Source organism: Myotis daubentonii, chromosome 12 (assembly GCF_963259705.1).
Source record: "Myotis daubentonii chromosome 12, mMyoDau2.1, whole genome shotgun sequence".
NCBI classification, from domain to species: domain Eukaryota; kingdom Metazoa; phylum Chordata; class Mammalia; order Chiroptera; family Vespertilionidae; genus Myotis; species Myotis daubentonii.
The window spans coordinates 21,018,346-21,034,151 of record NC_081851.1 but is presented as its reverse complement, the minus strand read 5'-3'; the positions used below and the strand labels follow the sequence as shown (position 1 = coordinate 21,034,151).

Below are 15,806 nucleotides of genomic sequence, written 5' to 3'. Positions count from 1 at the left end.
TGGTTTTCATACAGGATACATATTTTTTTTCACACTCACACCTCCCCTTGTGTTATTGTCTAAGTTGAGTTAATTAATGATAATCAGCCGAATTGACTTAGCAACCCTTTCAGAGAAAAGATGCTTGACTGCCCAGGCTGGTTTTTCTCAGTGGTTAGAGCATCATCTCTCATATCACAGAGTCCAGGGTTCGAGTCTGTTCAAGGGCAAGTACCTGGGTTTCAAGCTCAATGCCTGGCCCGGTCAAGGTGTGTGGGTGGCACCCAATCAATGTGTCTCTCTCACAAAGATGTTTTTCTCTCTGACTCTGTGCCTCCCTTCCACTCTCTGAAAAAAATATCCTCAGGTGAGGATTAACAAAACAAAAAAATAGGAGAAGTAAGATGGCTGTTGACAGGACTGCAGGCTTCTAGATAGTGTGAGAGTGAGAGAACGAAAGGAGAGTGCATGGAGTATCAGTATTTGTGAGTGAGGGACAGCTATACTCCAAGGGACTGTTGGGACTGGCGGACTGGCCGCCCATGATTGGGCAGACTCTACAGCAGCTGAAATCTCTTCTGGAGTGGCCAGCTCTGCTGTAGAGACCAAGCCATCTTGTAGGGGAGATGGCTGTGATTAGAGACGGACTGTGATCAGAACCCCAGTCTTACCTTCAACTGGGGAGATCTCAGATGCTTCCTGGGACTTTAAAACCAAGACTTCCAGGGACCAGTTATCTCAGCTGCGAATCTAGGAATGCCAGAACTCCAACCTCCCCGACCACGGGCACCTGGCAGGTTTTCTCTGAGGGAGACAAATGTGCGAACTCACGGACAAGCCCTGTGCCTTGTCACAGAGCAGAAGGAACAGCTGAATCAAAGAGCACTCACCTGGAACTGGCAAAGTAAACACAGCTGGCATTGCCTGAAGAAAGTCAGTGCAGGAGACAGAGAGCTACATAACCAGAAGCACTGAGAGGAGAGATCATGGGGAGACAAAGAAACAGCCCGCATACAAAAGAAAGGCGGACTAACCAGAAAAGGAAGGAAATGAAATGAAGGCAAGCAGTATGACAGAGAAAGAATTCAGAGAAGTGGTCATAAGGTCACTTAAAAGGATGGAAGACACATTCAACAATATGTGTAGGAACCAAGAAGAAATGAAGAAGAAGCAAGAAGAAATGAAAAAATGACATCGCTGCAATAAAGAACTCAATAGAAAGCATCAACAGTACACTAGAAGAAGCGGAGGACCACATCAGTGTGCTAGAAGACAAGATAGGAAAAATACCCAAGCAGAGCAGCATCTATACAAGAAACTTAAAAAACAGGATGAGAGCCTAAGGGAACTTTGGGACAACACAAAAAGAAACAACATTTGCGTAATAGGGGTGCCAGGAGAAGAGGAAACTGAACAAGGAATAGAAAATCTGTTTGAAGAAATAATGACAGAAAACTTCCCTGATATCAGTAAGAAAAAGCTCACACAGTCCCAAACAAGATGAACCCCAAAAGATTGATAACAAGACACATTATAATTAAATTGGCAAACACCAACTACAAAGTAAGAATCTTAAAGGCTGCCAGAGAGAGACAGAAAGTTACCTACAAAGGATCTGCCATCAGACTATTGACTAATTTCCCAACAGAAACACATCGGCCAGAAGGGAATGGAATGAAATATACAAAGTCATGCAAAGAAAGGGTCTGAATCCAAGAATACTGTATCCAGCAAGGCTATCAATTAAAATTGAGGGTGAAATCAGGATCTTTACAGACAAAAAAAGGACTAAGGGTGTTTATTACCCCCAAACCAACAATGCAAGAAATGCTAAAGGGTGTGCTATAAAAAAGAAGAAATAGGAAGGGAAGAAGGAACACAGGCATAAAGAATAAAAATGGTGACAAACAAGTACCTTTAAATGTAAATGGATCAAATGCCCCAAACAAAAGACATAGGGTAGCTGAGTGGATAAGAAAACATGACCCATATATCTCCTGTCTACAGGAAACTCATCTTAGAACAAAGAACTCACACAGACTGATGGTGAAAGGTTGGAAAAGGTTTTTTCAGACGAATGGAAATGAAAAAAAAAAAAAGCTGGGGTAGCAATACTTATATCAGACAAATTAGATCTCAAAGTGAAGGCCATAACAAGAGATAAGGAAGGCCACTTCATAATACTAAAGGGAGCAATACAACAAGAAGATATAACTCTCGTAATCATAGAGGCTCTCAATAGAGGAGCACCCAAATACATAACAAAACTTCTGGAGGATATCAAGGGAGAGATTGACAGGAATACAGTCATAGTAGGGGACTTTAGTACCCCACTAACACCCTGGACAAATCCCCTAAACAAAAAGTCAGCAAAGAAACAGCAATCCTAAATGACTCACTAGATCAGATGGAATTGACATCTTCAGAACATTACACCCCAAAGCCACAGAAAATACATTCTTCTCAAGTTCACATGGGTCATTTTCAAAGATAGACCACATATTGGGGCACAGGTAAAGTTTTTTTTCAAATTCAAGAAGATAGAATTCATATCAAGCATCTTCTCAGATCACAATGGCAAAAAAGTAGAAATCAACTCAATAAAAACCATTAAAAAATCAAAACCTGGAGGCTAAATAGAATGCTTTTTAGTAATGATTGGGTTACCAAAGAGATCAAAGAAGAAGTAAAAAGCATCATGGCAACAAATGACAATGAAAACACAACATCCAAAATCTATAGGACACAGTGAAAGCAGTCTTGAGGGGGACGTTCATAGCTTTGCAGGCCTATCTCAAAAAAACAAGAAAAAATGGTAATAAATTATCTAACCCTACAACTCAAAGAATTAGATGGAGAGCAACAAGAAAATCCCAGTGTAAGCAGAAAGAAGCTAATAATAAAGATCAGCATGGAGATAAGTGACATAGAGACCAAAAAAACAATAATAAAGTTCAACAAAACCAAAAGCTAGTTCTTTGAAAGGATAAACAAGATTGATGAACCTCTAGCCGGGCTCACCAAGAAGATAAGAGAGAGAGCCCAAATAAAATTAGAAATGAAAGAAATGAAGTAACAACCAATCCCACAGAAATACAAATGATTATGAAAAAGTACTTTGAACAACTCTATTCCAACAAAGTGGACTACCTAGATGAAATAGACATATTCTTTGAAAAATACAAGCTCCCAAAACTCAATCAAGAAGAATCAAAAAACCTGAATAGGCCAATGACTCCCGAATAAATTGAAGCAGTGAGCAAAAATCTTCCAGCAAACAAAAGCCCTGGTCAAGATGGCTTTACAGGGGTGTTCTACCAAGCATTCAAAGAACTTCAACCTGTCTTCCACAGACTATTTCAAAAAATTCAAGAGGAAGGCACACTTCCAAGCTCTTCCTATGAAGCAAGCATTACCCTAATTCCAAAACCTGATAAAGACACCACAAAAAAGAGAACTACAGGCCAATATCCTTGATGAACATAGATGCAAAAATCCTCAACAAAATTCTAGCAAATCAAATTGAGCATTACATTATAAAGATCATACACCATGACGAAGTTGGATTTATTCCGAGGATGCAAGGATGGTACAATATCCACAAATAAATAAATGTGATATATCACATAAACAAACTGAGAGACAAAAATCACATAATCATATCAATCAATGCAGAAAAAGCATTTGCGAAAATCCAACACCCTTTCTTGATAAAAGCTCTCAGCAAAGTGGGAATAAAGGGACCATACCTCAACATAATAAAAGCCTTAAATGACAAACCTGCAGCCAACATCAAACTCAATGAGCAAAAACTAAACTCATTTCACCTACAAATGGGAAGAAGACAGTGATGCCCACTCTCACCACTCCTGTTTGAAATAGTACTGGAAGTGCTAGCCATAGTGATCAGACAAGAAAAGGAAATAAAAGGCATCCAATTGGAAAAGAAGAAGTAAAACTGTCCTTATTAGCAGATGACATCTTACTATATATAAAAAACCCCAAAGACTCCATTAAAAAACTACTGGACCTAATAAGTGAAGTTGATAAAGTAGCAGGATATAAAGTTAACACCCAGAAATCTATGGCCTTTTTATACACTAATAATGAACTCACAGAAAGAGAAGCGAAAAAAAAAAAAAAACAACCCCATTTACCATTTCACCAAAAAAAAAAAAAAAAAAAATTAAGATACTTAGGAATAAAATTAACTGAGGACATAAAAGACCTGTACTCAGAAAACAACACAACATTGAAAAAAAAGAGATAGAGGAAGATATGAACAAATGGAAGAATATACCATGTTCATGGATTGGTAGAATCAACATCATTAAAATGCCCCTACTACCCAAAGCAATCTATAAATTCAATGCAATCACCATTAAAATACCAATGGCACACTTCAGAGATCTAGAACAAACTCTCCAAAAATTCATCTGGAATAAAAAAAGACCCCAAATAGCTGCAGCGATCTTGAGAGAGAACAATGTAGGAGGGATCACAATACCAGATAGCAAGCTATACTACAAATCCACTGTTCTCAAAACTGCCTGGTACTGGCACCAGAACAAACATAAAGACCAGTGGAACAGAACAGAGAACCCAGAAATCAACACAAGCCAGCATGCTCAATTAATGTTTGACAAAGGAGGCAAGAGCATACAATGGAGACAAGAGAATCCCTTCAATAAATGGTGTTGGGAAAACTGGACAGATACTTGCAAAAAAAATGAAAATAGACCACCAACTTCCACCATACACAAAAGTAAACTCAAAATGGATAAAGGACTTTAAGATAGGAAACCATAAAAATCTTAGAAGAAGCAATAGGCAGCAAAATAGCAGACATTTGTGGTAGCAATATCTTTACTGATACAGCACCTAGGGAAATAGAAACTAAAGAGAAAATAAACAAATGGGACTACATCAAAATAAAAAGCTTCTGCATAGCAAACACACACACACACACACACACACACACACACAAAAAAAAACTATCAATAGAACAACATGAAAACCCACTGCATGGGAGAAAGTATTTGCCAGTGTTATCACCGATAATGGTTTAATCTCCAACATCTACAGGGAACTCATACAGCTTAACAAAAGGAAGATAAACAATCCAATAAAAAGTGGACAAAGTACCTGAATAGACACTTTTCAGAAGGGGACATTCAGAAACCAAGAGACATATGAAAACATGCTCCAAGTCACTAATCATCAGAGAGATGCAAATTCAAATGACAATGAGGTATCATCTCACACCTGTCAGAATGGCTATCATCAACAGTTCAACAAAGGACAAATGCTGGCGAGGATGTGGAGAAAAAGGAACACTCGTGCACTGCTGGTGGGAATGCAGACTGGTGCAGCCACTGTGGATAACAGTATGGAGTTTCCTCAAAACGTTAAAAAGGGAACTCCCATTTGACCCAGTGATCCCACTTCTAGGAATATATCCCAAGAAACCAAAACCACCAACCAGAAAGGATACATGTACCCCTATGTTCATAGCAGCACAATTTACCATAGCTAAGATGTAGAAACAGCCTAAATTCCCATCAGCAGATGAATGGATTAGAAAACTGTGGTACATCTGCACAATGGAATACTATGCTGCTGTAAAAAAAAAAAAAAAAAAAAAGAAAAGAGGAGTTCTTACCATTTGCAACAGTGTGGATGGACCTGGAGAGCATTATGCTAAGTGAAATAAGCCAGTCAATGAAAGAAAAATACCACATGATCTCACTCATTTATGGATAATAAAGAGCATTATAAACTGGTGAACAAAAATAGATACAGAGGCAGAGCAGCATGGAACAGACTGTCAAACTACAGCAGGAAGGCTGGGGAGGGTTGGTGGGGGAGGTAAGGGATCAACGGAAGGACTTGTATGCATGCATATAAGCATAAACAATGGACTCAAGATACTGGGGGGTAGGGTAGGCCAGGGGAAGGTCAATGGGGAAAAAAGGAAACATGTAGAACTCTTTGTAATACTTTAAGCCAGTGGTCGGCAAACTGCGGATCTGCGGGCCGCAGCTCACGAGCCACATGTTGCTCTTTGGCCCCTTGGGTGTGGCTCTTCCACAAAATACAGGCTCTTTCACAAAATAACCGACTTCTGTGCATGGGCCACAAAGTCTCAATCGCACTGTATGTGCATGCCCGCACGTGGTGTTTTGTGGAGGAGGCACACTCGGGGGCTGGAGGGGAAGGGCAGGGAGCTGCATGTGGCTCGAGAGCCTCGGTTTGCCGACCATGGCTTTAAGCAATAAAATAAATTTTTTTAAAAAAAAAAGATAAAGAAACAACTGTTTGGATCCATGAATGAGCAGGTCAGTGGTAGATATTAGTAACGGCAGCCATGTAATGGGGGCTCTTTCTGGGCTCAGCACCCTTTAGCTAGTTTCACACTTTACATCTCTCCTTTAGTTCCAACTGCCATGTGAGGCAGGTACGATTCCTATCCCCTTTCCAGGGCTGGGAAAGTGAGGCTTGACAAGGTTAAGCACTTGCCCAGAGAATAAGGGGTGGCGCTGGCATCTGAACCTGTGCCTGACAGATTACAGAGCCTGAACTCTTAAACACTGTGAGCACTGCCTGCAGTTGAGGCTGCTTTGGTGCCTGAAGGTGCTGACCAAGCCTGGGGCACCAGCATTGCATAGTGCAGTGATGGCGAAACCATGACACGCGAACTCATTTTTTTGGTTGATTTTTCTGTGTTAAATGGCATTTAAATATATAAAATAAATATCAAAAATATAAGTCTTTGTTTTACTATGGTTGCAAATATCAAAAAAATTTCTATATGTGACACGGCACCAGAGTTAAGTTAGGGTTTTTCAAAATGCTGACAGGCAGAGCCCAAAAGGTTCACCATCACTGGTAGTGGGTTCCTTCTCCTGTGGTGTGAGCTGTGGCCACCAGGTGGTGCTGTGGAGAGAGAAATAATGGTGGACCTGCTATGAACTTGAATCCTAAGTCAGAAATCAGATAAGTCAGTTACGCTCATGTACATGACATGTTCAGGAAGTTAGGCCAATTGTCTGCTCTGATGAGACTCCATAATTTAAAGGTCATGAAGTGTAGGTTTGCAGTAGAAGATGCATAGGGATCTAAATGGGAATAATTCTTGACGTTGACAGTATTTTGGTCTGAAAAAGATGAATTTCAAACTCATCCTTCCATAGAGGCTGTTTGAGATGCACAAGGACTATTAGTGAGCAGTTCAGGTGGCCTGTCCCATTGCAGCAGCCAGAAGCACACCAGGAAGTGTCCCAAGGTGTTCGAAAAGGAGCAGGAATTAGTTGTGTGAGAGCCAAGTTGCCAGGGATCTTGTCACTAGGGTGGAGGACTAAGAAAAACTGGGTCCTAAACCAATAAACATTCTTATTTAATAATTTAACACGTTGAAATTGAAAAATAGTCTAAGGCATTGGCTCCTAGAGCAATATAGAATCCTCCTCACGTGCTAAGTAAAGTCTGGGCACAAGGATGCCACTAAATTAATTAAGTGGGGTCAGAGCGTAATGGTTCATCGAGTCCTGATTCTGATTGTGCTGTGGGTATTGTTTCCAACTCTCCTGGGCAGGACAGGACTCTGATTTCCCAAGAACATTTAGCTAACGCAGTCATTTGTTATTCATTTCATTTATTTGCTGTTTTGTTTTGTTTTTCCTTCCTCTCTTGGGTTATCGGGGGATCACAATTTAGCAACTCGGCACATAAAGAGTCGCTTTTGCAGAAGTGGAAGTGAGGACAAGGCCAAGTCTTCATCAGCCCGGCCGGCTTTCTGTAAACGCCTGAGGTTCTGGACCTCCTCTGACATCAAACCTGCTTCTCACTAGCCCCTCCATTTCTCAGACAGTGGGGATTTCAAATCCATCAGTGTCTTCACAATGTACCTGCCTTCATGTCTGAAATTCAAAAAACAAACAGAAAAACAGTAGCTAAAGGCCAGATGACCCATAGTGGACCCTTCCTCCTGACCCAAATTCCAAGCCAAGCTTAAAGTAGCCAACCTGGATTCTGACTTTAAAGGAGACCAGTTGTCTCAGACTCTGGACCTGACTCCAGCGCAGCACAGTGTTAGGGGAGGTTTGGGGTATCCATGGCCAGGGTGTCTGTGCTAAGTGAGGCCCCGGGCCCAGTGCCGCCCCCTCTCTCGCACCTGCAGGCTTGTAGACCATGCCCCTGTGCAGTGCAGAACTCATCAGCGGTCGCTATGCTTCCGAAACTGCGCACCTCCTGTCAAGTGAGATTTTTCAGACTCATTTTTGGGCCGCTAACTTTAAATCTGCTGCCCTTGTCTCCACCTTCTGAGTCAGAGCACAGAATCTTGGCTTTTGCAGAGCAGTCCATTTTTAGATGTGTTCTGTGTTTTGAAGAATTTACTGCTCCACTCAGCATCTCAAATAATCGGATCGATGTTGCTCAGCCGGGGTTCAGCCCAAAGTGACGTTTTAGGACTGTGCTGAGGTCCTCTGACGTCTTGGATGCTGCTGTGAGGGCAGCAGTGGACAGACAGGACATCAGCTCAAAGTCAGCGTCAGCTGGGAGCGCTGGTCCACAGAAGCCTTTAGCTACTGCATTGTTTTCTGTCTTCAGCCATCCTCATACCATCTCCATGATTTTGCAAAGTCTATTTCACCTGAGTGATACTTACATACTTCCCCTTGAATCGACTTGCAGTTTCCACTTTATTTTAAAAGATTGTTATCCGTACCGTAAATGGAAAACCACTATCATATAAACACAAGGTCACCGTAAAAGTAAACGGGTGATTCTCACACTGCTCCTGTCAGTTGATGTGGCACTGACTTTGTCACATGCATCCCTCTGATTCCTGGGCTGCCGTGTGCTGGTCCCCTGCCTGCCTGCCCAGCATGCTGTTGGAAACGCGCGCTCTCTGCCCTGGCTGCTGTCTGGCGCATCCGCCTCCGGCTACTGCTCACTCTGACTTCACGCAGTGGACGCCTGTCAGATTCATCCCACCAGACTTGAATCTTGCTTCTCATCAAGGTTATCTTTCAGAATCCAAATCTCCCCTTGGTTTCAATTGCAAGGCTTGGGTGCTTAAAACTTCCCCGTGAGTCCAGACACTGGGTGGCTGAAGGGCAAGGGCAGCAGGTCCTCGGAGAGTGGAGAGCCCAGAATCCCCACAGTGGGCGTGGCTCCGGGACCATAGCCCTCCGGCTGCCTGGAGCAGGACACTGTGCAAAACAGCCTTGTCCTGATGCTCTGAGGAACTCCAACCACATTCGTTTTTCATTTGTATTTGGAGAGCCATCCCCTTTCCTACTACGAGGTAGTCCAAGGTCTTTTAGGTTTGTTTTTGCTCCCAATGTTGCTGTTTTCATTGGGGTTTTATTTAACTTGGACAAGAGTATATGTTCACAGTAGAAAACTCAGAGATTGCCAAACATACAAGGTAAAACTCATTCTTGCAGTCACCATGAGAGATGAAAACTTCTTAAACAGATGATTATTAGGGTGGCAGTGAACTTCTTTCTCAAATCAGAAGGGAAGCCCGTTTGCAGGGTGTACATCCCGGACCTTGAGGGCCTGGCCCCAGGTCGGGAGTGGTCCTGAGCAGCCACAGGCCAGGTCTACTCACTAGTGATCAGGGATTGAGGGACACGGCAGGGGGGCCAGTAGTGAATGTGTTGGACTTTTACCAACATTTTTTTGAGCTTCCTGAGCTCACCCTTTATTTCCTCCCGGCTGCTGGGGATTCACACTGTGAGCCATGGTTAGAGCCAGGGCCGGCATCCTGGGGCCTCCAACTCAGGCTGCCGCCAGGGCCCCCCCTTAGACCACAGACAGTGAGGCACACAGCCCCGCTTTTGTCCCTGGGCTCCCTGGCCCTGCTGCCTCTGCTTTTAGGCCTCAGGTGATCACCCCAACTTGGCATGGGATTTTGCAGCCTCATTTCTCACTGTCCTTCTCTGCCCCAGGCCCTGGGGACCCAATACCAAAGGGAGTGGCCCCACACAGAGGCAGCCTTGACCACACTCGAGGAGATGCCTCTGCTGACCCAGCCACCAAGCCCCGGCCATCAGAGCTGGGCTCCGGGGCCTGTTCATCCTCAGCCATCACTACAGCTCCTTCCAGCTCCACCTCCACCTCCCGGCACCCAGGCCGCACCCACGGTGAGTCACGGGTTGCTCCAGAACCAAGAGGGATGAGCATCTCGGCCTGAGGTCCTTCCCAAAGACCCTGGCTCACAGGGGCAGGAGGCGCCTCCCAGACTGAGAGGTGATCAGCAGGTGGGTGACGCTGTGGACAGGTTTGGCATCCCACAGTCACAGGTTCAGAACTCAGCTCCGCCTACAGCTGTGCGACTTTGGGAGGGTAACTCAGCCATCTGGACGGCTGGGCCTGAGCCCTGGGACCCACACCACTGCTCAGAAATTGGTAGCAACAAGTGGCTCCTGAACAGAGGTGAACCAGAGTTTGGGCTAACTTCAGGCAACATTGGAGGTTTATTCTCCGGGAGGAGACTTGACAGGGTCCCTGCCCTGGAGGCCAGTCCATGGCGAGGAGGGCAGGTGTCCTAGACTGAAAAACAAGGGGATTCAGGGAGGATTGACAGGTTGGATGCCTCCCAGATGCCAGTAGCCTTGCGTGCTCGCACCTTACATGGGAAATTATGGTCCTCTTCAAGGCATCTGATTAGCGGGAGACTCTCCCAGCAGGGTAGTCGGGTCATATGTTCCAGGGGGAGCCCATGAGAGGTCAGGGTTCCCGGACACCTGAGGAGCGTCTGCAACACCAGAGACAAACCAATGTGAGAGCAACAGGGTCAGCAGGCATTGGGCAGAGACAAAAGCTTTAAAATGCTCATCATGACAGCAGAGTAAACCACTTTGCACGGTGCAACCAGGGCAGGATGCTATGAAAAGGAGCATCTGGGGATGAGCACTGGGAAATTTAAAATGTGCAACAGATGGGAGAAATACAGCTTAAAACTTAAAAAGACATTCTGCTTATGACCTAGAGATGACAGCATCTGAGGACAGCAGAAGAGCTGGAAATGACCGCCCCGGAGGTGTTAGAAACTGACAAGAAGAGAAGGGGTTATGATTTTTCATCATCTTACCTCCCACTGGACCCTGGGAGCTATGACAAGCATAACTGTAATTTGACAAGCCCAGCAAAGACAGACAGGGCCCCGGCTCTCAACACTCCCTGGCTCAGCTTCAGGACCTGGCCCCTGGTTTACAAATCAGGAGCACCCCTGGGAGAAGGTGAGGTGAGTGAGCACAGGGCAGGAGGCAGTCCCTCTGTGCTCCTGGACAGACACTGAAATGGCAGCCAGTGACTGTTGGGTGTCAGGGTGCTGTGCCCTGTGCAGCTGGGACGGGCTCGCTCTGTGTTCCTTGTGGCCACTCAGCAGTCGGCCCAGTCTCCCAGGCTCTGCAGAGCAGAAGCCCTGCCTGGGCTCCAGCAGGAGCCGGGAGCACCCCCTCCCCTGGGCCTGCCAGCAGGCTGTGTGGCTCTAGGCCTGGCCCTCCAGGCGAACCCTCTGGCTGCCTCAGCCTGGATCCCCCCTGAGCCAGAGCCCAGGCCTGTTCAGATGCCTGCGGAGCCTGCCCCAGGGCCCCCCATACTGCACGCCCAGCACTGCCCACGGCGATTCCTGGCAGCCCAGTGCTCACGCTCAGGGGGACCTAGAACTGTCTGCAAAATGGAGACCCTGGTGTCCCTTTGGAGGGGACCCAGGGCTGCTGTCAGAGAGCAGCTGGCAGGCCTGAGGCACAGGGCATCCTAGTCCTTCTCAGGGAAGAGCAGTGACTGGTGGCCCATGGATTCCTGATGTTGCTGATGAGGAGCTGCTGGTGCAGGCTCATTCTCTAGGGAACCCGCCTCCTCCCTCAGGTGGTGGTTCTTTCCTTTACCTTCCTCCAACACCCCCCCCGCCCCCCGCCGGAGAGCCCAGGCCCCTGGGAGGGGATTGCTCTCAGGGCCCTGCTTTGGGTGCAGCTGGCCCTGGAGGTGGAGGTGCTCCCAGGATACTAAGTATCAGCTGCCTTTGCTGCATGGCCCTTAGGCCAGGACACTTCTGTCCTTTGGAGTCCCAGTCATTGCGCAGGCGGAAGAGTGATTTAAAGTTAAGTCAGAGAGAGTACTGAGTGTGAGGCTGTCCCAGCAGGAGAAATGGGGAGATATAGGACATGCAGGGCACGTACTCCCTAAGGGCAGGGTCCACCCACCCCTCCCTCCTCCAGGAGCTGGACACGACCACGACTCAGGGCTGGGCCAGAGTCAGAGGTGGCCGTCTGGCAAAAGGCCCAGGTTCCCCGTGGATGTTCCAGGTCCGCTGACTCACCAGCATTATGTTCTCCACGGGCTAGAATTCAGATGACAGCCCCTGTGAGCAGTCCCTGGAGCTCCAGTTCCCCACCACAGGCAGCACGGGGAGTGGGCGGTGCGTGGTGCCCTTCAGCCTGTGTTCTCAGACCTGTTTCCATCAGCAGTGCTTTTCCTTCAAGCTAAGGCCTGTGTGCAAGTCCCACACACAAAGGAGGTGAAAGTGGAGGTGTTATGCTGAAGCGGGAATGGGGACCCGCAGTTCCTCAACACCCCTTCCCTGTCTCCCCGAGGGGCCTAAGCATGCAGCTCCTGCTTCCATCCCTCCGTGATGGGGAGTCACTCTTCTGGAGGCTTGGACTGCCCTTTCCTGAAGGAAGGCCTAGTGGCCCAGGCAGACAGCACTGATTGCAGGAAGGTCTCACTTTCCTCACCTGGATTGGAGTTGCCCAGAGCAGCTCCCAGTGGTAAATTTCATCTTAGAAACTGGTGGAAACTCTTGCCATCTCATGGAGGCAGAAGGGAATCAGGGAATGAGACCAGCCTTCTCGACCATTAACAGTCGCTTCGGGTCTTTATAATTTCCAAAGAACAAAATCCTAGGAGGGTGGGGAGCTAACTTTTTAATTAAAACAAAAACTGAGAGTGTTTACATTGGCTTCGGCTTCTGAAGTATCAACAATAAGTGCAGGAGGAGCCCTATCTCCCACCCTCCCATTGCCTAGAAAGCTCCATGGTGCTGGCATGGGCTCCTGCAACTTATGGGCAGAGACAGGCTCTGTGGGGGGCAGTGTGACACTGCGGAGCCCACCCTCTTCACACTGGGTGGAGGGTAACACGACAGGAGGAGTTGGCCACTGTTCTTGGAAGTGTCACCGAGGGGCCAGATTTATGCTGAATCCGCTGAGGAAAGGGATTGTCTTCCTAAGTGTTCTGATTCCTCGAGCTTCTCTCATCAAGAGACAGAGGCAAAGGGGTGGGCAGAGCAGGACTGGAATGGACGGAGGCTTTGGGAGCCGCTGATCTGTATCACAGTTGCCTTTCAATGACACATCCTTTTCCAAGAGGAAGGTGGGTTTTTTTGTTCAAGTTTTTCCTTCTGAAAGAGGGGGCTCATTCTGCTTCTGTGCTCTTCACGGAAACCAAGTACTTGTTGACTCACCCCCAAACCCCGCTGCTAAGAGGCTTTTTCTGGTGCCTGCTATTTGGGGAGCGTGCCAGGGCTGGGGACCTGGGAGCCCTGTGCCCCAGTGAGTCCAGAGCAGACTGCTTGGTGGGGCAGGAAGCAGATCCGCTCCTAGTGTGTCCCTGGTTATCAGTGCAGTTCAGCTCAACACCAGCTGTGTGCAGGGACGACGAGCACAGAGTCCCTGTCCCCAGCTGTGACTGTGCAGTAGGACCAGTCTGATGATACCGGAGGGGGGGGGGGAGGGGCTGCGCCGTGGGACTGCGTGTGCTGGAGGCGTGGACCAGGAGGGGAGGTCTGCAGGCCTGGAAGGGACCACCTGCCCTGACCGGGAGGTGCCGCCCTCCCTGCAGCAGGTGCTCCCCCTGTGAACCTAGGGAGGCAGGGAGGGCTGCCCTAGGCACGCTTAGGCGGGCACACACCACAGACAGGAGGGCAGCTGCCCCACACTTGTCACAGGGGAGGTCTGATTCTTTTCCCTTCGGAGCAGATGTCAATTTGAAACAAAAAAGAGAAGGAGCTGAAGGACAGCAAACAGCCATGGAAAGCCAGCACGTTCTTTCCTCCTGAGACCCCAGCACCCGCCCCTCGGACCACCGAGGGGAAGCGGGCCCTGGAGCAGGCACAGGCTACATTGTGCACACGTGGCGCACACACTCTGCCCTGTGCTGCCTCCCGCCCTCACCAGGTGCCACTGTCCTGGTCTAGGCAGGGTGTTTCCATGTGTTCTAGAAAGCTCCATGTGTAGTAAGGGTGGGCTCCACACCCCTCCAACCCTTCGCTTTCCCAGAGCCGCCCTGTTTGGCCTGTACCGGAGTTCTGCGTGAAATTTCCTTTGTTAACAAAATTGTTTGAGCCCAGCCCCAGACCTCACAGACACAGAAACACAGGCTGTCATCCCGTACAGCTCATGCCCACTGTGCACGGGGCCAGGCACTCAGGGGAGGCAGGACCCCTCCTGGGGCGTCTCCAGAATCCGAGCTGTGCTCCTGGGGGTGCTCCCCTGAGCTGTGACAGAATCGCTCTGTTATGTCCTTGTTGTCAGTCTGGAGGGCTTAGTGTGGGCTAGACTGGGTCATCGGCCCTTTCAGTTAAGAATTGTCCTTTCTGAGAGATTCAACAAGATGGCAGCGATATAGGCAGAGGGGTCCCAGGTCGTCTCCTGGAGCAAATGGAGTGAGCAGCTGAAACTAATAACGCCCACGCCAGATTGCCGAAACTACTCAGCTGGTGAGACGGTTTGCAGCCGGGAAGGGCAGAGCTCCCCTGGAAAGGTAAAAAACCAGGGATCTGGGCAGGAAAGTTTGCCAGACCTCTGAGCCCAGAGGGTTAGAGGGAGACCGCGTGGCAGATAGCAACGTCCCTTGGGACAGGCACAGCCCCTGACTGGGGAAAGGAGATCCGCAGGATTCCTGGCACCGCCGGGGGATTTGAGAGCTGGGTTCTGTGATCACGGAGGACTGAGCCTACAGGGGAGCAGCCTGAAGAGCTGACCAGAGCATGCAGTGCCAGCAATAGAAGAGCTTGTAGAAAGTCAGCCTTCCCTGTTTCCGCGGCTGGCATTTACTTGTTTATTTTCACTGAATCCTGTTTGTAAGACATTCCGGATACAGACACTCACCTGTGCTGAAGAGAGGGAGAAGGTGGAGACGAGTGCAATCTGGGGAGAGACTGAGGAGAGAGGGGGGGCCGGGAGAGGTGGCAGTGGATTGAGTCCTGAGACACCCCTGGGCCCAGGATCAGGGCAGCCATCCTTTCCAGAGGGTGGGACTCCCCTACCTAGCCCCCAGGCAAGGAGCACAACCACACCCAGATTCCACCCTGAACGAGATCAAGGATTAAAATAATCTGATCAGTCCCTGGGAGTTAACAGGGTCTGGACTATAGAGGGATTTTCAATCCCAGCAACAACACAGAGTGGTGCCTGGTACGTGGTGCCTTGTTGTGTTGTATTTTGTGCCTTTAAATCAATGCAGCAGATCCAAACAACAGCAGCCTCCTGAGCACCACACCCTCTGTCTGAGGAACAGCAGCTGTACCTGAAACCTACCCCCACCAGCCAGAAGAACTACCACAGCTGTGAACAGCACCCACCAGAGGAGCTGCTGCCAACTGAAGAGCAGCTGCTACCGCAACCGCCTGAAGAGCAACCACAGACCGAGGAGTCACTGCCACCCAGGGAGCAGCCACTGAACGACTCAACTTCTAGATATGTCAGTGAGATCAAACATGGGTAGACAAAGAAACCCCCAAAGGAAAGAAAAAGAGGTCTCGCCAGAAAAGCAGCTAAGTGATACAGAGTCATGCAACATGACCGAAAAAGAAT

General features: G+C 48.0%; 1 protein-coding gene across 1 annotated transcript in view; it reads left to right on the top strand.

Moving 5' to 3' along the window:
• The window catches only part of LOC132213866 (protein Daple-like), a 49,811-nt gene extending 35,504 nt beyond the window's left edge, over window positions 1-14,307 (top strand). Inside the window, 4 exon segments of the mRNA XM_059660762.1 lie at window positions 9,939-10,133; window positions 12,165-12,169; window positions 12,339-12,481; window positions 14,271-14,307. Coding sequence (XP_059516745.1) covers window positions 9,939-10,133; window positions 12,165-12,169; window positions 12,339-12,481; window positions 14,271-14,307 — 380 coding nt within the window.
• Window positions 14,308-15,806: the final 1,499 nt, after the last annotated feature.